The sequence below is a fragment of the Triplophysa rosa genome, linkage group LG21, assembly GCF_024868665.1.
Source record: "Triplophysa rosa linkage group LG21, Trosa_1v2, whole genome shotgun sequence".
NCBI classification, from domain to species: domain Eukaryota; kingdom Metazoa; phylum Chordata; class Actinopteri; order Cypriniformes; family Nemacheilidae; genus Triplophysa; species Triplophysa rosa.
Genome location: NC_079910.1, coordinates 4,896,684 through 4,923,562, shown reverse-complemented (window position 1 = coordinate 4,923,562; position 26,879 = coordinate 4,896,684). Strand labels below are relative to the sequence as shown.

The following is a 26,879-nucleotide window of genomic DNA, read 5'->3' as shown; positions in this document are numbered from 1 at the left end:
CACACACACACACACACACACACACACACACACACACACACACACACACACACACACACACACACACACACACACACACAAAAGTGATTGGGTACCACTGTTGTTCAGTTACCAACATTCTTCAAAATATCTTCTTTTGTGTTCTTGCTAAGAACCTCATAGAGGTTTGAAATGACAAGAGGGTGAGTAACAGATGACGTTTCATTTTATGTTGTGTGAACTATCTAATATTTCTGTAACGTTTTTCCTGCTATTTCGATTTTTTTTGGTTACACAGAATCAAACCCTCCCAAGAGGCATGTGCACCAGCTCCCAGTTCAAATCAACATACAGCGAGAAAACATCCGGTCTTAAGGGAGCTAACCCTTTGTCACACTCTAATTTACAAACCAAGCTCGACCTTTGACCTTCAGCCGCACCCTGACCTTAAGCTCCAAGAACTACACTAGTGCTTTAATACTCAATGCAACGGTTACACTGCCTCCCCTGTGAATTAATTCAACATAATGGTTCCCAAACCAACCAACCACACACACACACACCTGCTCACACATACAAAAAACATCTCAGCCGCCTTAACTCTCTGATCCATCAGCGATTGGAGATAATTGTTTTAATGTATCCGTGTCTTTTGAGAGAAGATGTTCTGTAGTTGGTATAGATGGGTTTTGTATGAGCGCCGCGCTGTGTAGATTGCATGTTGAGAGGCCAGGTTTGATAACCTCTCAACACATTAACTTACCGGAGAGGAATGTTAGGGTAACGCTCTTTAAATGGAGCCGCTTGCTCCTCCCCGTGTATTCGCTCGGTGCTCGGACTAATATTGATTTAAGCGAGGCTGTAAATGGCTTTGTTAGAGAGCAAAGATTTTATAGAGGAAAGAAATATTAAACTGTTACACAAATGAGAGGGAGGAAGTGCTTTACGTACAGGAAGCACGATGGTCACACAGGGAGATGAACTCCCTCTGTCTTTCTCTCATAATGTACGTGTCTCTGGAAGATGAGTGTCATTGTAATGGAGATGAGAGTCGTGTTGCTGTGGTCAGCGTGTGGGTGAGAATGTAATACCCTGAGGTTTGGATTATTGCCTTTGGAAGGACGACAGACAGACAGACAGACAGACAGACAGATATACAGAAGGATTCAGTGTCAACAGAAAAGCAAGAAATCTAAATGTGGTTCATCTAGGTTCATTTCCCACATAAAACATGTAGTATACAGTACTCTAGTACATTACTAGACTAGACATTACTATACATTGTTAAAGGGATAGTTCACCCAAAAACGAAAATTCTGTTTTCATTTACTCACCATCTACAGTTTTTCCAAACCTTTATACATTTCTTTGTTCTGTTGAACACAAAGATGGTTGGAAGAATGTTAGCAACTGACAGTTCTGGTACATCATTGACTACCATGGTAGAGTTCTGTTGAACACAAAATGAGATATTTTTGAGAATATAGGAAAGCAAACAGTTCTGGGGCACCTTTGACTACCATTTTAATTGTTCCTACCATGGTAGTCAATGGTGGCCCAGAACTGAAGATTGCCAACATTCTTCCAAATATCCAAGTATATATTCCAATATTCTAAGTAATTTATACAGATGGAACAACTTTAATGTTTACTACAGTATTTTGTAGTATTAAATACTGTAAGTTGATAAACTGTAGTAAAAACAGTTTTAAAAAAATTAAACGTGGTTTTACCACAGTAAAAAAACATGGTTAGTAAAACCAATCAGTACACCAAAAAGTACACTTTTACCACAAAAACATGGGTAATTTTCATAAGGGTTAGTATATAGTAATCTGCTTTAGTATTTACTGTAAACTACTTTAGTATTAACTACGAACTGTAGTAAAATTCCTAGATATCTTTTTTTATTGATTTATGGTTTACCTTGAACAGGAAATGATGATGGTGCTTGTTTTTGTGTGGTTGTTAGGGTATTACTCTCGTCGCTAAGGAAATTTACAATTACTAGGGTTTTCTTGGTTTTCGATAGGTGGTTGTTTTCTTGCCCAAGTCAAATAATCCCAACACCTGTTTCTGTTATGCCTGGTTCTGTCAAAAGTCCCTCCTGCAATGTACATCTGTAGGACATCATTCACAGGCAAACAAAACCCTTTTGTGATGTGAAGTATCAGTCACGTTTGTTGCAGAAAGCGTGGAGTGTAATACTCTAAAGTGTGAGTAATAGCATCATAAACCAGTTTTCCCAATTGTTGAATTCGAGTCCCCTCCAAATTATTCCCAGTTATATATTCTCGATTTACCCTGAAATACATCACATTACAAAAGTTATTTTGTCGTAAAAAGTGCGTCCAGTGGAAATGCATGCTGGTTAATTCCGTGCACCTGCCGTGTTTTATTCTGCTGGTGATGCTCGAGTGGGTTTGGACCTACAGCGCGAGGTGAATGAGTGTCACAGCGCTCTCTCTCTCCATCTCCATCTCCAGCCGCTGCACCCAAACACCCAGAGGAGCGAGTAGAAAGAGAGAAGTGGAAATTAATTGGTTTGAAGCAATTTGTTCGGTCTTCTTTCCTTCATCTATCTTTTCTTTCTGTCCTCTCTTTTAAGTGCTCCTCCTCTGGTGGAGGAAGGAGTCAATGGGAGAGTTGGCCTAGGGGTCATTTTCTTTCAAATAGAAGCTACTCTTCTCTCTCTCTCTCTCTCTCTGTCACTCTCTCTTTGAAAACCGACAGCAGTCGTAGTAGATAGATTGTGATTGGATCACTCCGGCTTCCTTGAAGCTGTCTTTCATTCATTTTTCTTTCCTCGCATTCACTTTTTTCCCTGTTTATCGTAATCGGAGGCATCTCGGCATCTTTCTTGTCAACAGCGCCGGCTAACAAGGTGCCGTCGCAGCTTTAGTCTCAGTCGCGCGATTTTTTTCAGGTTTTATAATGCTTGCGGGGGTGGACGAGCTGTATAAAAAAAACCCACGGCGTTCTCTCATAAAAGAACGAGAGATGTTATTGTTCCCTTATTTCCAATCCACCAAACAGAAATTTTCGAGACAACCCTTAAACACAATCACACCGTAATCCGGCGTTCCGATCCGCCCCGCAATTTTAATATGTGGGCTTCCGTACCTCAGGCTCAAGGAGATATGGCACGGCATTAGACCGGAGAGCAAGACAGTAATGTTCAGAGATATTGCTGTTATTTCTCTCGTTTTTCACAGATGTGGGGGGAGATGCGATGTATGTCACGCCTTTCATGTTTTTCCTCATTTGTATCTCTTCATTGGATAATAGAAACCAGGCGCGGAGGCCTGTGTTGTGCCTCAAAACATCAAAAACTCAATTTCATCGGGTTGACAGAACAATTTTCCATTTCCCATATTCACACCCACTTAATTAAAAGTTGCTGATAGGCCCGGTGTCTCTCCGCTCCGCTCCGCGCGAACACATAAAACTGTCCCATGCTAAGCGGGAAGAAAGTTCGATTAGCGGTAGCTTGATTTAAACGGCGCTCGCTTCCGCTCGGACGATAAAGTTTTACAACATTTATCTTAAGCTTGAAGGAATTTCTAGGAAAACAAAATCCATCTATGGATTTGTCAGTTTTGTATATTGCTTATGTAGTTTGAAGAGATGGAGGGTTTTCTTGCATACCGCACGCTTTTTGAGTGAATCTCACGAAACCTCTCAAGAACACCCATGTCTAGGTAACATCACCTTAAAAGTACCAAGAAAGTATAAACATCATTTTTCTTAAAGATTATTAAGACGTTTTGTATTGTTAAGTCGTTTCTTGACATTTAAGCACATTTGTCCATCATATTTGTATTACAGCTATATAGATAGATAGATACAGTATACTGACAGTGCTTGTATTGTTTCTTCACATAGCTCCAACTCGGTGGAGTGAGGAAACTCTACACTGCTCTCTCTCTTTCTGTCTTTCTTTTTCTCCCTCTCTCGCTGTGAAGGTCACTGTTCTTATGTACTGTTCTATCAGAGGAAGTATCAGCTGGCTGTAATCTGATTTGTGTGGCGGACGTCTTAATATAGGCAACGTGACAAGACGGAAGAAGAAAGTGCCAGCTCTTCATCTCTCTCTCTCTCTCTCTCTTCTCTCTCTCTCTCTCTCTCTCTCTCTCTCTCTCTCTCTCTCTCTCTCTCTCTCTGTGTGTGCATGTTGAGGTGGTGGACCGATGTATTGTATAGGCTACCAATCAAAAGTTTGGCCACACTTTACTGCCAAAAGATTGAGATCACCTTAAAAATGTAGATTTCAAAGTAGGCACAGAGTATATAAACAAAGAACCTTTATGATTCATAACAAGACTGTGTCCTGGCCCACATGAATTGAATTGATTTTCCTGTTTTATAATTTGTAGGTCTGTCCAAACTTTTAACTGGAAATGTATCCGCAAGGAGGATACCGGGAAAGAACACTTTCAGCTCTAACTCTATACTAAAATTCTTACGCAATCACATTGTCGCTTCACGGCTGAACGAGGCCATTTACCGCCCTCATCCATTCATAGTTTTCTTTCCATTTTGTCTTTCCTCACGGATGAATTTTTCGTTCCTTTTTCCCTTCTCGCCCTGATTTTTACCAAGGATATCATCCAGACGTGACACAATGACCAAGCGAGCCGTTCCAGATCCCAGATGTTGCCATGGTGATATCTATAGAGCTTGCATAAAATCCACATCCACGGGCACACACACAAATCCTTGAAGGTGTGCTGGTATTGATAAAGCGAGAGGTTTATTGAGCTTACTGGAGACATGTAGCACTGTGCATTTGCGTTCAATAGCACTTGTTTCTCTCCGCTGCACATCGAAGGCCATTTCTGCTCGCACATGCACGCTGTGAGGAACAAGGAATATCCGATATGAATTCATGTCTGACAGACGTTTACTGGAGGTAAAATAAAGGGAAGGGTATGGAAGCAAAAATTATGCGCGTGGAATGCCAAACGTTAATTATGTTTTATTAGTTGTTTATCATTGAAACAGGCAGCTGCTTTATATAACCACGACAAAAGCTACAATTTAAAGTAATTATAGAGCAATAAGTATGCAAGCAAAATGGATCTTAAAGTATGAGCTGTTGATTATATTTGTGTCTGAGCTGTTGACAGATGATGGCGGGAGACACGTACGGTTTGTCTGGAGTGGGCAGAGTCTAAATCGTGGCACCGCTGTTATTAGACGTACTGTTAATTATACTTGACTGAATCACAGTCGGTGCTTTGTACAGTATGTCTGATCAAATAAAAACAATATATTTTGGGCTTAATGCTTTTTTTTATAACTACAGTGGAGAGGGGACAGGGGATTAATAGGGAAAGATTAGGAAGGAAAGGACCTTTGTTAAGGTGCCATCTTCAAAGGGATAGTTCACCCAAAAATTAATGTTTTGTCATCATTTACTCACTGTCTTGTCATTTCAAACATGCACGACTTTCTTTCTTCTGCAGAACACAATGCTGGTGTCCGAACAACTGCGGTACCCATTCATTTCTATTGTGCAGACACAAAACCAATGCAAGTCAATGGGTACCGCCGTTGTTAGGTTATCATCATCATTCTTCAAAATATCTTCTTTTGTGTTCTGCAGAAGAAAGAAAGCCATACAGGTTAAAAAGAACTGAGGGGTGAGTAAATGATGACAGGATTTTCATTTCTGGGTGAACTAACCCTTTAATGCTATAAGTGATAAAATACAGAAGTGGATCTTAACCTTTTCCCAGCCACAATATTTGAAGCCCCCCTCTCACAATTATGTAATATATTATAATATACTTGGCTCAACTATAAAGATGTATTTTCTTTATAAAAACAACCAAATACGAAGCAGTGTAATCCTGTCTTTGAAAACCCACCTGAAGTGATTTCTTTGTGATTCACGGTTTTCTCCATAAAACCATCATATACTGTATATTGCATTGTACATTCTGTGAAAATTAAACAGTGATATCTTTAATATTGACTGAGTAAGGCCATGTCAAAGATTGAAATCGTAGTGATGACTGTAAATGACTGAAATCAAACTTTGATGCTTATATCAGAGGCTTAAAGTCTGGCTTTGACTTAAGCCTGGTTTTCAAAGGCGGGGTCACAAATATTCTGCTTTATAGGTTTAATAGACGAGGGTTAGCCTAAGCTAGGACTACGCCTTAGTTTATTTTGCCTGTTTAAGTCGCTTTTATTAAAATGTCTTAAAAAAACATTACTGATGTGCATCTTGAGTCAAAACAATGACCCTGGCATATTTTAAGATATGTCAGGGCAAGTTATATTCAGTTAAGACAGCTCAAAATTCATTTTAGTCTGGGACTAGCCTTAAGCCTTGTCTGTGAAATCAGGGCAACGTGTTTTAACTATAATAATGCTTTTATTTTTTTAATAGATTTTTAAAATATATTTTTGGCCTTTATTTTTGAGAGGAGAGGGCAGTGTGATTGGAAAAGGACCATTAGTTGGGAACTTGAGCTCAGTTTGCCCAAAGCGTTGTTGTGCTACATGTCCACACGGTCCCCGACATTTTAATTAATTTTTAGTCATTTTGAGACCCCCTTGGAAGTTTGTCGAGGCTCCCTTTTGAAAGGTAATGTATACACAGGGATACAGTTTTATATATATATAAATATATACACACAGGAAAAATTACACGTTCAGCACTTTCTGCAATTTTAGGTCATCTTGAGGTCCCCTTGGAAGTTTGTTGAGGCTTCCTAGTGAGCCCAGGCCCCCTGGTTAAAAACATTCCAATACGGTCTCTTCAATATGTCTAAAAATGATATTGAACAGACAGTACTGCCTTGTTTTCTTTAAAATGATGTTTACCCTGAATAAGGTGTGTGCGGTCTGGATGTAATGTGTGCCAGATGTGAACCAATTAATGGGACATCAAAAGAATACAGACACCGTCTGAAGGTCTGATCTTCTTGTGAAGAGGTGAAACTATTCATTTGATATAGTAAGATAGTGACATTGTAATGAAGCTTATTCTTTGCATGATAAGCTAACTAGAAGCTCATGGTTTGGCGTTACGGGTGAATCCCTGCAGGTGTTGTATCCCGGGGTGTTCTGTATAACGGACACCGTGTCGGGGTTGTCAAGGTAAAAAGCGGTGACCCCATCACCCCTCTTCAACTTAACCAGTGGACACACATCCACTGGGCTTTCCATCAGTCTGATAGCTATACATAATTGATGTTTAATGTGGCCAGCGTTCTTTTAAACCTATATTAGATTTGTACTACACTTAATACGTCTCTGGCGCAACAAGTTCTGTCATGATGTACCAAAAGATGACCAGCAAATGATTTTGGCTCCATGATCTCTTTCTTTTTCTCTCATTCTTTTCTTTCATTCAGCCTCTCCCTCCTGGCTGTGTCTGGCTTCCTGGCCATGATCTATGATTTCATCCGCCATTTCTTCCTTTGTACGTGGCCAAATGGAAGATAGATGAACGGGCTCGGAAGGGGGGCGGTAAAGAAAAGCAAAGGCTTTCTCGTGGAGAAAGTTTGCTCTTTCTAAATTAGGCCGTGTCATTTTGGAAGGCCAGAAGAACGGCCTTATTCATTTGGCGCGCGTGCGCTCGCTATCCGAGGTGCTCGTTTGTTTTGAGGACGAAAAAATAACCCATCGATCATCACGGGCACCTTTAGTGCATGACCAATTTTTAGCCCAAATTGCACAGATGGCGCAATTATATGCGGCGGGTTCCTTCAAGCCCCACGCCGAATAATGAAAACACACTATCCTCAATTACATCAACAAAACCCCGGCTTCTCTTTCTCTCCCTCGCGCGCTCCCTGATTGAGATGCTTTTCATTGTGACCCAAATGCCTCGTGCCTCGTTTGCAGATGTTATTTATATTTAATACACCCTGTGCTTCTCCACCTCCTCCTCTTGTAGGGAGATGAATGGTTTCTCTTTCAGCTGTTTAAATAGCGAGGGATGATTGCTCTCCCTCTCCGTAACGACGGATGCTGTATAATAGTCACCGGCCCTGACGTTAAAACAAAGAGCAGAGGTAGGATGTGATGCTCGCCCGTCTGATTGGCAAACCGGCTAAATTGGTGAACTCTCCCGCCCGGACCAACTGAGCATTGCATTAGCGCTGTCGTCACACATCACGTTTTTTGGTCCTACAGCACATCCGCATCCTATAAACACAGTGACTGATTCCAGTACAGTCTGGGGTTTACGACCAATGTAAACAGTAAGAGCACTTGAATAGAAGTTTTACCCAATACAAAGTGTGTGATGCGTTAAGTAAATTATGCAAATTTGACATTTGAATGTCTTAGTCCGCTGTGTTGTCAGCACTGCATCGTATGATTGAATTGACTGTGTTGGTCACTGTGGCGCCCTGCAGATTTCGCACAACACTTAAAAAAGCTCCAGCAGGTTGATCATTGCATGTCTTCCTGCTCTGACCTGTCTGTCTGTCTGTCTGTGTGCAGGTGACCCGGGTGCCGGTGGAGAACTGTGAGCAGTACAGCAGCTGTAGTGAGTGTCTCGCTTCTGGTGACCCCCACTGCGGCTGGTGTGTCCTGCACAGTGTGTGAGTATCTCAACCCATAGCTGATTGCTCTCTCTGTCTCTCACACGCGCACACACATTAGGTTTCTATGCACTGTGGGAACTTGCCAAAGACATAATATGACTTTATAGAAAGTGTATTGTGTCCTCTAACCCTCATCATAGCCCTAAACCAAATGCATTTCCATTTAAGCATCATTTAGTATCAAGCAATAAGCCCCAAGAAGCTATGGGTTATAACAGCTAAGATGCACAATGTTTGGGGACCACCCCTAGCTGTTATAAAATCACTGTAAACCGAAGTTTTATTGGGCATATTGCTTTTATAAAATGGTTATTCCATACTGTATATATAACATGGTTTCATAAAACACAGCAAATATACTGTTATGATATTTAAAAACATATATTATTGTTCCACCAAACTATGTAGTTCCTCAGAAACAACAAGCAACGGTTGCCAAGCAACACGGGCGCAAAAACCGTGGTGCAGTGATGCTGTAATGTGGTCAGCTGTATGTTTTGGGGAATTTTACTCGGCTTAGAACACGGCACAACCAATCAGAATCAAGCACCAGAATTAACCATTTTATAATGTTTGATAATCAATGTACATGTAGGTGAATCAGATTTTTCCTTGTGGGGGCATTCGGATAAACCTCTACACACTTTCACACACTTGTGCCGTCACACAGTCACCCTTGCTCTCATCATGAGGATTTTCCATCGTGATAATATATATATTTTTTTACAGATCTAATGATATTTCTATACCCAACCCCACCCCTTAAGCTGAATCCTGCCAGAAAACTTTGTGTTATTTTTAATAGAGATATATGTAAATATGTAATATGTATATGAAGAGTTTGGTTCCAAAATAAGATAAACTTTTCAAAAATCATTTTTCATCGTGCATTCCAATTAATATCAATCAAACCGCAGTTGGTTTGTTTTGATTTAGGCCATAATAACAAAAAATACAGCTAACTAACACAATAAAAAGATCATAACATCATAGAAAACACGATTTTTTGATTGTTCTCTCATTTTGGAACCAAACTCTTCATATGTATATGTAATGTATATATTTAATAGAAAATCTGTAAGTATGTTTATTTTGCCATGTGAATGTTGGTAGGGCTGGGATGTCCTCATAATTTAGGGCTTGTGCACTTAAACCTGAAAGCCAACCTAAAAACACACTATGTTATCAGGATGTTGAGTTCTTATAATAAGTCCTCATATGTCAAACCACAAAGCTACACTCTCGCTCTTGCACACCATGGACAAAAACAAAAAATCCCACTAATAAACTGTACTTTCTTGGTGAATTTTCTTTGAAATTTCTTTGAAACAGTGAGCATTATTTCTGTTTGTGTGTGTGCGCAGTTGTGCTCGTAAGGACCGCTGTGAGCGAGCAGATGAGCCTCTGCGTTTTGCTTCCCGTCCGGAGCAGTGCGTCCGGCTATCTGTGCAGCCCAACAATATTTCAGTCACCATGTCTGAAGTTCAGGTGAGTTTTGCATCATTCTGGTATTTGTTTTTCACACCTCTGTGATGTTTTATGGTCGTGCAATATCCGTTTGCCATCTTTCGGACATATCCAAAACAGTTCTGTATCTTTTTCCTTTTGTATGTGTTTCTGTCTTTTCGTCCTTATATCTTTCTTCGCTATGCTTTTCCGGCACTGTGTTGTCTCTGATTCTGTCTTTGTTTATTTCCAACTCTGTGACTATCTTTGTGTCCGTTCTTCCTACAGCTTGTTCTTCAGGCCCAAAACGTTCCCAATCTTGCTGCTGGTGTTAACTGCTCATTTGAGGACTACACTGAAACAGAGGGGCACATTATGGGCGGACGCATCTACTGTCTGTCCCCCTCGGCACGGGAGATCGCTCCCATCACACGTAACCAGGGTAAGACACTCGCACGCTCTTCTGAAACCCTTCTTCGAGCTTGTTAAAGACCGCTGAAGCTCACAGTGTGTCTGCTGGCAGGTGACAAGCGGGTGGTGAAGCTCCATCTGAAATCCAAAGAGACGGGGAAGAAGTTTTCCAGCGTGGATTTTGTTTTCTACAACTGCAGCGTCCATCAGTCGTAAGTCAACAAATTCTCAAGGCAGCGGCTGTCGCCAGACGTCAGACAACTTTCGAAGTTGAAATTTGGTTACATGGGCGTGTGTCATCCCTGTGTGTGTTTACTGCTTCAAAGCGAGGGAGGAATGTTATTTTTGTGTCCCGTTGGCAGTTTTTCGATGAGCTCAGAGATGAGATCAGACTTTTAATGTCATTTCATTAACGAATATGAGAATCCCTGACTTCAGCTATCCAGTTTTACTGCTCATGAGTTATAATCCCCCTTCTCTCGCTCTCTCTCCTCCTCTTCACTCTATCTATGTCCTCTTTTCCTCTTTTCCTATTTCTATATTTAGCTTCTGTTCCCACGTCAGTGCCCAATAAAAATATCTAAGATTATGAAAAAGCAGAAATATAATCGTTAAATTCATATTGGCTTCATTTTTATCCAAAGTTTTGATTTAATGACTCAAATGTCAAGTTTTTTAAACATCAAGTAAAAAAGTAAAAACATATGAAACGTATTTGATGAGGTCATTCCTGTCTTCATGAACACGCATGAGTGTTACTTTTAGTCTCTCTCTTCTACCTCGCCGTATAGACGTCAGGTTGAAGTCCAGACGGGATCGACTCCAGATGTTCTAGTGTCTCTTGTTTATGAGGTCACGCTGTGGGCTCTTTACATAAGCATGTCACCGTATGTCCCATTAGCATCCCGACCATTATATCTTATGGTGCACGCTATGAAGTGCTCACCTGGTGCTCCTTGTGTACAGTCACATGGTTTTGAGCATTTGTATGTGTGAGTCAGGCCCTTGTGATGTCTCTATTGGTGTGTGTGTGTGTTGGAAAGGGCTGCCTGCTTGGCACAGCAATTTACACTGCTAGCTACTTACATGCGGCGTAACAATATTAGAGTTTAGCATGAGACGGGGCGGGGACGCTTAATCGAGCATGCGAGGGGCCCGATGCATATTTAACGAGAGGAGCACGCCGAATGTAGAGGGGAATGACGGCAAAGAGACGGAGAGAGATGGTGGCTTTTGTTGAGCGATAAAGAGCTGGCGAGGCTGAAAGGTTGACAAAAGCACGTGCATTTTAATATGAAAGGAGCCCGTGCGTGTGGCACAGGTCGCACACGCTCCTTGAAAGATGTCAGTTCTCAGTGTGTGCGAGTGTGTTGGAGCCTCAGGGTCGGCACCGTGCAGTAAGTTTGTGGAGCTGATTGTCTCGTGAGCATCTTTGTCGACTGTTGAGCGCTTGGAGGCAAGAGATGGACATATGTCAGAAGTACGATGCGGGCCTAGACGGAGTGGGAGGTCCATTTTGAGGGTGTAAAAAGTTTTTTAAAAAAAGCGTAGTTTAATTTGAAATCAAATCAGATGGGAATGCAGCGACATTAAGTGTAAGAGTCTTAAAGGGACAGTAGCAAAACAGCCTGTTTATAGCTGTGTAAATACATTATGACTGTTTTGGTTTAAAAACAACTGATTACACTCAATAAAGGTGCTTAAGGCCGGAGTCACATTTCGTGTATTTTGCGCGCGCATATTCATTATTTTAAATGTAGACGCACGGCAGCCGCGCAGAAATAGGGGGCGATGCGCTCTTTTTTTCAGGCGCCGGCGCCGCATCAAGATGAAAAAATCTCAACTTTTCAGAAAGGCGCAAGCGCACCGCAGGTCATGTGACAACAACCAACCAGCCAATATAGACAAGCTCAATGAAAATGGAGACACAGATGATCACAGCATAACTAAATCTAGTTATTGCGAGGTATTTTCAGTGCATATAATCCAAATATCCTTTGTTTATACATCCTCGTCTCAACGGCTATCGTGACCCATGGTTGCTTAGCAACGGCAGACGCTCTGCGTGCGCAACTGCCGGAGCGCTTTGTAAAAAAGGAGAAAGCAGCGCGTCTCGCGTTTTGCGCGCGATTTTAGACGCCAAATGTGAATCGAGCCTAAAAGGTTCTTCACAGCGATGCTATATAAGAACCATTTTGGGTTCCACGAAGAACCATTCAATCAAAGGTTTTTTTAAAGAACCATCTCTTTCTTACTTTTTTATAATCAGAAGAACCTTTTTTCGCCACAAAGAACCTTTTTTAAAACAGAAAGGTTCTTCAGACGTTAAAGGTTCTTTATGGAACCTTTTGAAGCACCTTTTTTAAGGGTGTAACTCTCGTTGGATAAATGTTACAGAGGTGCACAATTAAAGCCCTCTAAAATATTCACAGACTGAGATTCACAGAATCATTTGTTTTGCTTAGTGTTTACGATGAGGTGGATGACATGGCACTTTTGGGGTGATGAGTGGTGATGAAGATGTCTTTTGAGGAAGTAAGATCAAAATAATACAAGATCAAAGTGTGCCAATGTGACATTCATTAGCGGATGCTTCCCTGCACCTCTCTCTCTCTCTCTCTCTCTCTCTCTCTCGCTCTCTCTCTCTATATATATCTCTTTCTTGTCTCTTTTCTCTCTCGTTCTCCCTCTCTGGTGCTTTCTCTCTCTTTCCTTCTCTCAGCCTCTGCCTGTTTTGTTGTTCTCTATAGAATGCAACAGTTGGGTTCCAGAAGTAACCCCCCCTCATTTCCTCCATAGGAGTATTGATTTTTAACAATAACTTTTAACCTGTGAAGGCAGACCTACTGTTAGCTTGGAGGCCAGTAATCGATGGCAAATGCCTCTGTTAAAACCACCAGTCCATGTTACTTGGAATTGCATCTTTAAAAAATAGTTTAACATTGGAATTCATGTGAAAGAACTGCAGAAAAACCCATCAGATTAAGTAGATATCTCAGTAAAGATATCTGTTTTGTTCAAGTTTTAAACACATTTTCGTGGTAAATCAAAGTTTATAATGTTGTTCCTGTAGCCCAGTTGGTGGGACATTGCGTAGGCAGAGCAAACGTCATGGGTTCAATCCAAAATATAAAATATGTATATATGAATTCATAAAGTCATCTGTTAAATGCGTAAATTATAAAAGTATGTTGTTATCAAAGCGGATTTGTTTGGTTCACATCCTAAAACTCATGAATAAAGAGTTTTGAATAAGAAATAACATAAAAAATACTCCTGGAACAACCGTGGACGTCACTGTTCTTTTCATCGGTTGCCTTCTGCTGTTTCAGCTTTGTTCTCTCTCGCTTTCTTTTCTTCCGTCTTTCACTCTTTCTCTTCCTCTACCTTCAGGAAGTCACTCTCTCTGCTCCTCACGCTCAGCCGGTGGGTTAATTCAGCAGCTCTTGTGTGTGATGTAGTCTGAGCATGCTGAGGAGAAAGCTTTATCACGCGCCAGCAGCGGACGCAAGCGTGAGCCTTTGAACATTTGGCACAGACAGGCGGAAAACGGTAGCGCTCACTTCTCGAAACGTGTGTAACGGGAAGCTCCCAGTGAGCATTCTAAAGCGGCACTTCATGTAGACTTTAACATCGAGACTGTGCCGTTTGAAAGTCCTTCGATGTAGAAAATGAGTTTGTTTGGACGGTTTGTTTTAATTCAATGTTTTATTTTGAATCATTGGAAATGTACTTTACAGGTCATTTGACTTCAACCCACGTAAACATTAGATAACCTGCAAAAAGTTAACATTGATCAGAATTGATAATCCTGGTTTTATTAGGCACAATTCCTTAATTCATGTTATTCTAGACAATAAGATGTTTGTTTTAGCTCCACAATTGAGTCTGATTTGCAGTATTTACATTGCCTGTTTATGATTACTTTAGCACCGTTGCCATTTTCCAACTCACTCCAATCCAAATTCATTCCTTTTTTTTTTAAGATTGTTTTTTTTGCCATTTTGGCTTTAATTGTACAGCTTTTAGCGGTAGAGAGGACAGGAAGCAAAGTGGGAGTGTTCGGGAAAGGTCCACGAGGCGGGAATCGAACCCGGGTCGCCCGATGCGCAACCGCGCCACATGTCGGAGCACTGCCCACTAGGCTATCGGCTCCGACATCCAAATTCATATATTCAAATTCATATATTTGTCAAGCTTATATAATTGCCTGAGAAGACGCTCCCACGCAGCCCTTGAAACGACTTTAAGATCCAACTCGGAGACTCTAAGAGTGCAGATCAGCATCCTTGTCCTTCGCTGCCAAATGCAACAAAATCCTCCTGCGTAACCATGGTAACAAAGCCAGCCTACACCTTGTCTCAGTCTGTGAAGTGTTGAAAGTTGACAGAACGGTGTTTGTGATGTGTCTGCTGTTCACCTTGAGGTGTCAGATGTGGGCTCAGTGGTTAAAAGTCTTAAACGATCGAGTCATCCGTGTACTTGATGTAATGAGTCGTGAGGTGTAGTGTTTGACTTCTAGGCGTTGTTTCTTTGGAGGTTGTCTCATGTAGTTCTTGAATGAATTTTTATTTAGACATTTTTTTTGGTGATGTCAAATCCATTAATCGTGATTAATCAATTCCAAAACAAATGTTTGTGTTTGTATAATATATATGTGTGGCGTGTGTATTTATACCGTATGTATATGAAGAGTTCAGATGCAAAACCCTCTTAAAGCCACCTCTGTCAAAAATGAGAATATGGTGTTAAATGAATGCTCTTCACACATAGCATTACTCCAATCATTTTGCTTCAAAACCTGCTAAATAATGCTTGTTTAAACAATATAAACATACATATATTGCTGCTGTCCTTCTGAAACCTTGTATCTCCATACTTCGTGATTTTATTTTTGCCATTATTATTATTACCCACCCTTTATGTTTGTCACTGGGTTTTGCAAATATCTAACCACTAAAAAGTATTAAAAAGTGCTTGTCAACGTTGACAACACAGTATTTAATCATTTAAAAAGCACAGTTTTTTCCCATTTCCTGAAAAACTAATGACAAAATGTATATTTAAATATAATGTACATTATGTATTAATATACATTTATAATACTCATATTTCTTAGAGATATACTGTACATGTATGTTTGTGTATTTATATACATACACGCCACACACCCATATATTATATAAACACAAACATTAATTTTGAAATCGATGAATCAATTTGACAGCACTATTCTATCATTTTATGAAATGATAATGTCTAGTTTACTTTCTGAGTGTTGATGCTTATGGTTGTTTTGGCATGTTACTATAAGTTTGGTACTGTAGGGATTTTTCGCTAGCTTCTTGGGTGATGTCAGGGTAACATTTGCCAGGCAAAAAAAATCTGTTTAGCGGTGTTCATACTTCCTTCAAGTGTCTGAATCTCTTAATTCAGCTCTGAGCCCATTGTGAATCTTCCAACTAGGAGGAGCTTTAGCCTTCAAGTCAAAGGATCTCATCCCTTACTCTCTATAATATACTGGTCCCTAGATATGACTCGAGATAAATCTGACTCTAATTTATCATCTTTCAGGCAAAATTGCATAAAAAGGTTTTATCACACCCCTCCTTAACACGCCAAATGACGAAGTTACTTGCCCTGTTTGATACTTACCGTATGTTTGTTTGCATCTTTTACCTCAAGTATGAGTAATAAGTATGAAGATGCTAAATACTGTATAACGTAAAAACATATTTCTCTCCATAGGTGTCTGTCATGTGTGAATGGCTCCTTTCCCTGCCACTGGTGCAAATATCGCCACATGTGCACCCATAACGCCAATGACTGTTCGTTCCAGGAGGGCCGCGTCAATGTGTCTGAGGTCAGTCTTTCTCACATAATATATACATTTGCACACAAACCCCTTCTTTTTTTCATTTCATAGAAAATTGCTTTTCATGTTCGCAGCCCATCACCGACAGACACACATGCACACGGGCGGTCACGTCCCATTTGCGAGTGTTGTTGTTCCTGTGCGCTGGCTTTGTGCGAGCAGCTGTTCTAAGGAGAGCCGCGCTGGATTAATGCACTTATAAACGGCACTGACTGAATGACTATGCAAATCATATCGTGTTCTACATTTACAAATGCTACATTTGCATAAAAACCAATATCAATCACATCTCTCTCTTTTTCTCGTGAGCGAGAGAGGCCGCGTTACGCGCGTACAGTGTGTTATGATTACAGACGCGCGCGCAAACACGTGCATCAATCTTCCGCGTGCTTATTCTTGACTGCCGGAGTGGTCTCGGGGGAGCAGTTGTATCTTTAAACCGCTTGAAGTCGACCGGGAGGCTTCTTGCATATTCTGCAGATGTTAAACAGAGCGTTTGTCGTAGAGAGGGACGTTTAAATGTGATGTACGTAAATGTTTACCCTTTTCCACAGACTCTTATTGGTGTTCGCTACCAAACACTTCTCTGCTTTGCTCAGGGTGTTATTTGCGAGTGATTTTAATTGGTCGAGACAATACCGGCTCAGTCCAGTCGTGTGCAAATCGTATCTCGTACCCGAGCTGTGGTGCGCGGACATGACTGAGCTCTTTAAGGGAATTCGACTTTTAAAAATGGTTTTTATTTAATGATCCGTGTGTCGCTTAACTTTGCGTTTATATTGATATCCTACGTTGATATTTTGTTTACACCTTAGCTGTGCAGCCACAGTGATCTGCAAAGATTTACATACAGATAGAAAATGCTAATGTGCAAAGTCTCAGTAGTTTATTTATTCCCGAGAACTTATTATGAGAACACTTCAGGATGTTACGGCGGGTTGTAACCGGTTTATTTAAGCAATAAGGTACGAGAGGACGCGCCACATTAGGAATATTGTCGAGGCTAAAGGCTTAATAGCCTTGAGTGTCTTTATTTTATTAAACAAATCCATTGTTCCACCGGAACATACTGTATAGTCCCTGACATATAAACTACAGTTAATAGGATAGTTCACCCAAAAAATTATTTACTCACCCTCTTGTTATTTCAAACCTGTATGACTTTCTTTCTTCCGCGGAACACAAAAGAAGATATTTTGAAGAACGTCAGTAGCCAAACAACATTGAACACCATTGACTGCCATTGTATGAACACAGAACCATTGACACATTTCTCAAAATATCTTTGTGTTCCACAGAAGAAAGAGTCGTGTACACGTTGGCTCTCATAATTTTTTTTTTTTTTAAGAATTAATTCAGATTCAGTCCTCCTGAATCAGCATCAACGCTTGCGATCGCCATAGAAGATGCTCTTGGCTTGTAGTTTGGTGGTTTACCAAGATGTTGTCACGTTTTCACTTCTTTGCCAAAGGCATGTGTATGCGTATGTGAATTCAAGATTTGTATTGTAAATATGCATAACATATTTACCAAATCCACTCTGTAGAGCAGTTTGTCTGTTTGTAGAAACAAAATGACGAAGTCCATGTAAGGGGACCCATGGTGTATGGAGATAGAAATAGCTCATTCTAAGCTTCATTATGTAAGGTCTTCGTACACATCTGAAGACATAGTTATGTATACTATATTGCATTTCTCTCAATCGATCCTCCTAAATATCACCTTCAATTTTAGATTTTTCGACCCCGCTACGTGACTGCAACCTTCCCCAACCGTACGTAGCTCGCAAAAAAAGGTGACTACTGTTCCCACCGCATGTTTCCGAATGACTTTCTCACTGCCGTTATTACAGTTTAGTCACCGTACAAGCTTACCTTAAAAGGTACCCAGACATCCTCACGTTTACATGAAAGACAAACCGTGCAGTCACCGAGCGTAATGAGTCACATTTGCAAATCAAATGTATATAAATCAACATTTGCCTGACAGCGGATAAACAGAGGAACACATTAAATCTGACCAGGCGGAAAATTGCTTCAGTAAGCCACACTTGAGGAATCCACAAGGAGAAATAAACAAACATACTTATAAACAAACAAACAGCGCTGTTATTCAAGAATCCAGCTGTTGGCCGCTAGCTCATTTTGTCCTTTTGTTAGTCCGACCATTTTATGTAGAAGTACGCAAGAGCTTAAATCTATGTTTTTGTACATTTGTTTTCAATATTGCTACATTCTCCCATGCTCATAATCAATTGTCCACAAATAGACCACTGGGATTGGCTAAAAGCGGTTGACCCGCCATGGGAGCCCAGCGTCGTATCTTTCCTTCACATCTCACTCACCCGACCCCATTGAGATACAAGCGCGCGGTCCATAAGCGTAATAAATGTAGTTTGTTTAAAGGATGATGAAACTGGTGTTACGGCTGCGTTCCCCCGCTCATTTGAGACTCATTAGTGTGCGTCTCCGATGAGACAAACGAGGGTTTTGATAAATAAGTCATGGGGTGTTGTATCGCCGAGGAACCTCTGGATGGTCCCGCGGGTGCTTTGTGATTCAGTGATGCTCTGCCTCACGTTTGCTCTTATAAACAAAGACACATCACCCATGATAATAGCAGGAAAAGCAAAGGATTGTGTCTCCTCAGTCTGGTGCGTATGTGAATTCAAGATTTGCATTGTAAATAGAGTTAAGACACAGTTTATAACTCTCATAATTCATACAGGGCTTTTAGCATTAAAGCGTCGTTCTGTATGCTGTTGTGCATACACGGTTTTTAAGTAATAAAATAACTCGACAGTGCAAATATTTTATCCTCATACGTTGAAAACCGTTTCGGAGAATGCGTAACGCACTAATAGAGTTGTCAGCAGGAACATAATTCAAAGAAAGCCTACACACAGACACAACAGAAGTAATTCTTTTGTCTTCTTGTTTATTCTCAGGGTTTCTCTGCCTCAAATATAATCACCAACAACTAATACACTGTTGCCAAATTTGGAAACTGCACAGTTCAGTTCATCAGAAGATTTTATGATCAGGACAGCATCATGTTTATACTCTTTTCCTCTTCGCTTTGAGGGGCTAATTAAAAATGAGAAAGCTTTTTCATTTCATGTCTATAGTTTTGTCATGAGTCTCCGCAATTTTCTTTTTAGATGATTAATAATATCTTTGATTGGTCCACGGAGCATGAAAAAGATTTCAAACTTGTAAAATGATGGAAATTGAGCCTCATTACTTATAACTTCAATCTATCTAAATAATAGATTGGTTTATGACACCTGTGAAGAACCAGATCACATTAACCCCAAACTATGTTAGTGAAGGAAGAAAAAAATGATCATAATGCCAAAGTTTTTTATGTAGTGATGTTTTTTACATTGCAATTACCATAATGTGATAAATAATCTATACAGTGATATTACATATAACACAGCCATATATTATAATTGTTTATTTATGTTTAATATATATACAGTATATATTTATATATATACACTTTATTTTATTTTACTTTATTATATATACTGTATAATTACATTATAATTTATATTTATTTTAGACAATAATTAAACATACATTATTTATTTATATTTATACATTTTACATATCTAATTATTATAATTATTTAGATATATGTGACCCTGGACAACAAAACCAGTCTTAAGTAGCACGGGCACTTTTTAGTAATCGCCAAAAATACATTGTAGGGGTAAAAATTACAGATTTTTCTTTTTACCAAAAATCATTAGGATATTAAGTAAAGATCATGTTCCATGAAGATATTTTAGAAATTTCCTACCGTAAATGTATAAAAACTTTCTTCTTGTGAGTGGATGGCCTGCTACAGTGCCTCAGATTAACAACTTCAAAGGCGATTTTCTCAATAATTTGCTTTTTTAGCACCCTCAGATTCCAGCTATTTAAACCGTTGTTGTTCCGCCAGATAGTGTCCTATCCTAACAAACCATATATCAATAGAAAGCTTATTTCTTCAGCTTTCAGATGATGTAAAAATCTCAATTTCGAAAAATTGACCCTTAAGACTGGTTTTGTCGTCCAGGGTCACATATATTTAAAAAGTACTTTAATATACATATATACACATACAAATATTTTTGCTATTATTGTATTGTATGTATATTTCTATATATATATATATATATATATATATATATATATGAAGAGTTTGGTTCCAAAATGAGATAATTCATATTATGTTATCATGTTTTTATTGTGTTAGTTAGCTGAATTTTTTGTTATTATGGCTTGAATCAAAACAAACCAACTGCAGTTTAATTGATATTAATTGGAATGCACAATAAAAAACATGATTTTTGACAAGTTATCTCTTTTTGGAACCAAACTCTTAATATATTTACTTCATATAACAAAAGCTACCGTGCCTAATTTTAGCACCACAGAGAATTACGTTTATTTTCTTTCCATCTACTTCTCGTCTCTGACCCTCATCCAACTCTAATTTACTCTGAGTCTGTCAGGTGTTTCTTTATCCCTTGCTCTCCTTCTGTTTCTTTCTCTCTTTCGCTCGCTCTCTCTCAAAAGTTTGCCCAACCCGTGCGAATACACCGGAAATTCTCGCCTCCCCTCCTCGATCTGGCCTTTGCTGGTGATAGGGCCGCATTACAAACAGCCGAGAATAGAGCTCAGAGGAGCGTCGCTCCCTGGATCAGCATTCCAGCATCCGTGCCAAGCACTCCCAGCTCACCCCTTGCCGTTTCAGTTCCTTGAGAGCCTTCATATCACATTCCGCCATCTCCCGCCCAACGCCTTGTCCTCTGGGGACACCAGAAGCGACGGCCCATCGTAATTAATCAATAATCATAAAAGCAATTAGCAGAATTGGGACCCCGCCACGCACCCTCACCTTGGTTGTTGGTGTGGGTCCATCCCGCTGTGTTGCGAGTGCGACTCAAAGCCCCTGTGGTTCTTGCTCGCTCTGGCACTCGTCCTCTCAGAGGGATCTGACGCTGCCACTGATCTGTGGCTTTAATTATTCAAAGTGTATTAAATCTTAATTTCCAGATGCCTCCGCGTCTGGCTGCCTAATGGAGACCAAAGATGAATTTTACATTCAGGAGTCAAGGTGATGGTGTGAGCGGTTGCACAGTCTTGGGTGGTACCCAAGGAGACCGGACCAGTGCCGGCTTCCTTATGCTGTTTTATCTCGATCCAGTGCTTCTCACTGGGTTGCCTTATTTGACTTTGTATGTCATGTACTTTTTAGTGGATTTTTACACTTCATAATTTGTTTTTCAAGCATAACAAACCTTTTAGGGTTGAAATTGTACTTGTATGCAAATTGAAGATGCTTTATTCAAACAGCCTTTTATCAGTATGTTAAAGGGATAGTTTACCCAAAAATGATCTATTCACCCATATGTCGTTCAAAACCTGTATGTGAAGATATTTTGAGAAATGTCACAGTGGTTTTGTGTCCATACAATGGAAGTCAATGGGGTCCAGTGTTGTTTGGTTACCAATGTTCTTCAAAATAACTTTTTTTGCGTTCTGCAGAAGAAAGAAAGTTATATAGGTTTGAAATGACATGTGGATGAGTAAATGATGAAAGAATGTTCATTTTGGTGCAACCTATCTCTTTAAAAACTCAAGTAAAGTGTAAGTAATGCTAAATGAATATTCATTTTAGTAGCATATTTCCAAATTTGTTAACAGATTTCTTCGCTTTGCCCCACGTCTCTATAACTTTCGAGTACCGCTCTATTTTTAAGACCTGTGTGGGTGGACACTCAAAAGCTCTTAGACTTCAAAGTCCCTTTCATTCAACAACAGACTCCTCTCAGAGCGGGTAGTTGTTCCCCCTCATCGTTTGGCCCTTACTAGTCAACAAGCTTCAGACTGCCTAATTAGATAGCATCTCATCTGTTCCTCATCTGCTACCCCGATGAGTCGTGCCAAATAAGTAATCAAAAATCAGTAGGTTAGACCAGGACGTGAAGGGTTTTGGTGATGCCGCCCACAAGTTGTTGATATAAATTGATTAAAAATAATAACAGGCTTGGTAAGTTGTTTAGCCGCTCATACAATAGTAGTCCCTTATAAATAGTCGAGCAGAGCTGTGCGATTCTTCCAACCGTCTTATTAAAAACGGACAATTATCTGTTTACTTCAGAGGATCTTTGGTGATTGATAGAAAACGTGTAGACAATAGGTGCAAAATCAGGAGAACCGTGAAAACCACAAAACATCTGCTATGAATTAGTAACCCAGTTTTGCTTTAATAAAGATGACAGGCCATTTTAAGAGCTCGGATCTGGCTGCAAAAATGCATGGTTTTTTTTCAACTTAAGAGAAGTCTGAAGTGGCAGATATTAGGTTCTGTAGGGGTGGCGAATCTTGAATGAGATCATATCTGTCTCCCTAAGGAAGTGCGCTCATCACACTAGGCTTTTACTTGAACTATCGTCTCTTCCCTTTTGCCTGTAGAGTGGTGAAAAAGCCGTTGACGTAATTCTGCGGTCTAGCTTTATAGGACCGCATCAGTATCCTGAGGGTGCTGTCGGTGCGCTCAAGCCTGTCTTGACTGCTGTTGGTTAGATGTGCATCCATTCATCAAGGTTTCTCACTTTTCTATGACCGACACATCATTCTTCATTCTTTAAGGAGGTTCTGACAAGGTGTACATTTACTTTCATTGCATTAAAGGTCAAATTTTATTCGGTATCTCTTTTGGAGAATCAAACCCATGACTTTCATTGCATTTGAGCGATGGACTAATGTAGCAAGTGAGCTACATGAACACATGTCAAGGTTGTACATTGACACAAAAAATACTGTGGTAGTACTGTATGGAGCGATTTTAGTCTCATTAATTATTCACGCGTAAAACAAGATACACACATGCGTAAACAATTTCACACGAATAAAACCTGATTTACGTGCACAAAGTATAAATATACATAAAAAAGCTATTCACGTGCGTAAAACAAAACTATTTTCTCATAAAGTACGTTTCGCTAACATACGAATGTGCACAAATATTTCTAAAGTTTAAAATGTACACGTTTATCGTGTTATGTGAATCGCCTTGGACGTGTGTGTGTGTGTGTGTTTTGAGACTCTCCTGGCAGCGCAACCCCTCCCACGTGGGTTGTCGTACTCTTTAGCCAATCAGATTCAACCTTACCATTCAACCAATCATAAACGCGGAGAGCACAGAACTCAAGGAAAACGGCTCTGGGCACCTTTTGCGCAGTTTGACTTACTTCCCGTGTTGCCAATTTAGTGATTTTTCAGCCCCCTTTAGCGATATATTATATAAATCTATGCGCCCATACAAAACAATGTTTCCAAGAACTAGGCATTTATTGTCCTTGTTTGCCCTTGTTCATTTAAAACATACATTGTATGGACATACAAACATGAACACATCTCAAACAGGCACAGTTTGTTACCCAGACGGCTCTTAATAGTTCAGTGGAAGTGACTGCTGGTTGTGTAGTTTTAAGTGGTCATGTTCACTCACTATTTCATACTTTTTTCTACAAAGTAAGTAAATAAAAACAGATTTATTGTGTGACTGTATTATGTTTTAGTACAGCATCACAGCTCAGAGAGTAGAGGAGCGAAGCTGTACAAACGAGCCTTTAGTGATAACACTAGTGCTCCTTGAGTTCTGTGACCTCCACGATTATGATTGGTTGAATGGTAAGGTTGAATCTGATTGGCTAAACAGGATGACAGCTCAAGTGGGAGGGACAGCGCTGCCAAGAGAGTCTCAAAATACACACACACAAACCCAGGGCGATTCACACATGAGTGACAATTTGCACATTCAAATTCAATGATAAACTTGTACATTTTAAACTTTTGAAATATGTGTGCACAGTTGTACGTCTGTGAATTAATTAAGCATTTGTGAAACATATTTTATGAGGATATCATTTTATTTTACGCACGTGAATTGTTTTTGTGAATGTATATATGTAATTTGTGCACGTGAATAAGGTTTTATGCATGTGAAACTGGCTACGCAAGTGTACATTGTGTTTTATGTGTGAATAATTAATGAGACTAAAATCGCTCCATAGTACTGTGGTACAATGATGACATCAGAGTGTAGTTTTACTTTGTTATATATAATAATATCTTATTCATGTAATACCATATTGTAGATTTGTGTTTTGTTTTATGTTTGTAGTGTTTTACTTAACATTTGCGTCTGATTGATTTGTTTGTTCTTTTTGTCCCTTATTATTATTTTAGTTATTATGGTACTTTGTTTTGCATATATTTTGTTCGAAATAAAATCTAATCTATCTATAGTGTATCAATCTATTGTACAGCAGTTTGGGCAACCTTGGTTGTGTTAAATTTTGCTTTAGAAAAAACAAACATATTATTTAAATGGCACTCCTATAGAAGGTATCTTAAAATTTTTGGTTTAACTATAAAATATTATATTAATTATAATAAACTTAAATTTAATATAGTATAATTTGTTTAATATATATTACTGTTACTTACTTTTGTTGCATCACTGTAATCATGCGATCAAAATAGCATGGCAACTCATCAAAGTTACTACTTTTTAATTAGATTTTATAAGTTACATCAACTTAAAATAGTAAGTTAAAATGACTTTTTGATTATAAGACAATTTGATTATACTTGAAAATTTAAGCATTTTTCTACACTGATGTAATACAAGGAAAATGTGCCATGCAATTTATTTCATGCAATTCCAAACACAACTTTGCAACAAGAAAATGTGGATGACCCAAAAACCGGTCTTCCCTTCCTGTATTTGCAGTGTGGGTTTAACGTTTCATGAGCGCAGTCTCTGGATCGCCCCGCAGGTTCTTCAGTCTAGCTGAGAGAATGGGAGGAATAGAGAAAGCGAGAGGAAGTGGAAGAAAAGAGCAGCAGATATCATGTTTTGCTCGCAGGAGTTGCGCTACAGGCAACGTTTGTGCAAAACAAACAGCAGACTAGCAGAGCGCCTCTGCCAGCGAGCAGAGCCAAAAAACTGCCTTCCTCTTTCCCTCAGCAACAGTCCTGCACTACACACCGCACGTCTCCGTGTTTCTTTATCTGACTCACAACACACATCAGGTCCAGAGCTCTCTTCACGTTTCAGCTGAACCAAGAGGGCTCGCTTGGCTAAAACCCTGCAGTCTTGTGGATGACAGATTTGAAACCTATCCTGGGAGTAATCTTAACCATATCCTGGTATTTTCTTTCCTGGAAAGAAATGGGATATCCTGGAATTTCATGCATGCATTTTAAAGGCCACAAATGAGGGATCTATCATCATTTGCACACCCTTTTATCAACCTGTTTGTTGTTATTTTTCTAGGGAATGCTAGAAGAATCTTCACACAACACTTTTCCGTTTAGCAACATATGTGACAGCATCTGTCATGCTCTAAAAATGACCCGACGTGAAAGTAGACCACATGATACATGCACACAGATTTGGTGTCTGATTCATAAACCGTTCATTGATAAGTGACTCTTAATATTTGTGCTTATTTTTTGGCTTTTTGGAGCTTTTCATCAATTCTCTCTTTATGTTTGACGAAAACAAACAAGTCAGAAAAGCATGCAGGTTTATAACAGCATGAGTACATAATGGTTTTTGGCCAAACCATTCCTTTTAAACCAGATGTTGTTTACTATATAAAATGTTAAAAGTGAGAGATTTGGAGCTCCAAGACAGTATTCTGGCTGTTTTTCTGACTTGGTACCATGTGAGCTTATTCGCGCCATGTGATTCAGAGCTGTGGGGGCGCGCGCCGCATGCTAACCTGGATTCCCGGCTCACCGGAGCCACCGTCGTTTCAAAGCAAATAAAGGCAGTAAGAGAAAGAAATCGTGAAGCGCTTCAAAGAAATTCCCGAGGTACACCATTATTCCATTGTGCTCGAGCAGTGTGCCATCTGATCTGCACTTTTAACTCTGTTTTGACACCTGTCAGGCTAGTTAATAAAATAGTTTCCAACGTTTTCACTCTTTTTACACTATACCACGTAGCAGTAGCTGTACACGACTCTCTGGAATACTTGATTCTGATTGGTCGTTTGCAGCAAAATGATAAAAAAAAAACGTTTCCATTGACCATTGGTTCTCATATTTCTCACATTCGAGTCTGTCTACTTATTTTGTATTCTTTATCTTTTCTATTCTTTATCTTTTTTGCCTTCCCTTTTCCATTCCCACTTTTCTTCCATATCTTTGCGAGGACGCACACACCGTGTTTGTATTTTTCATGAGCAGGGGTGGACGCACAGTTGTTATCTGATGGTAGGAACATTTCATTAAATGTGTAGTTTACGGCTATCTGTTCTGCACCTGTGCGTTTTGATTGGCGAAACCAACGGCAGAGCAACAAGCAAAGCATCTCTTAGCATTAATGATAGCACCGCTTTCTCATCTCTGATTGGCTATCGTCTTTCTTATCGTTTCGCCCTTCGCCTCCTGCATTTGTGAGCTGAAGACTTTGTTAAATTGCATTTTGTCACATTGCCGGATTATTTTTCTAAATCAAGCAAAACTAATCACGGTAATTATGTTTTATGGCAGTTTAGTGAAAAACAAACTGAGTAAAGC

The 26,879-nt window shown here is 39.7% G+C and overlaps 1 protein-coding gene across 2 annotated transcripts in view; it reads left to right on the top strand.

Moving 5' to 3' along the window:
* plxna1a (plexin A1a) overlaps nucleotides 1–26,879 on the top strand; it is a 181,745-nt gene that overhangs the window by 96,340 nt on the left and 58,526 nt on the right. For both annotated transcript variants that reach the window (XM_057363321.1, XM_057363320.1), the window contains exons 5-9: nucleotides 8,446–8,546; nucleotides 9,914–10,037; nucleotides 10,284–10,437; nucleotides 10,519–10,618; nucleotides 16,155–16,269. In XM_057363321.1, the coding sequence (XP_057219304.1) occupies nucleotides 8,446–8,546; nucleotides 9,914–10,037; nucleotides 10,284–10,437; nucleotides 10,519–10,618; nucleotides 16,155–16,269 (594 nt within the window). The remainder of the gene's footprint in view (nucleotides 1–8,445; nucleotides 8,547–9,913; nucleotides 10,038–10,283; nucleotides 10,438–10,518; nucleotides 10,619–16,154; nucleotides 16,270–26,879) is intronic.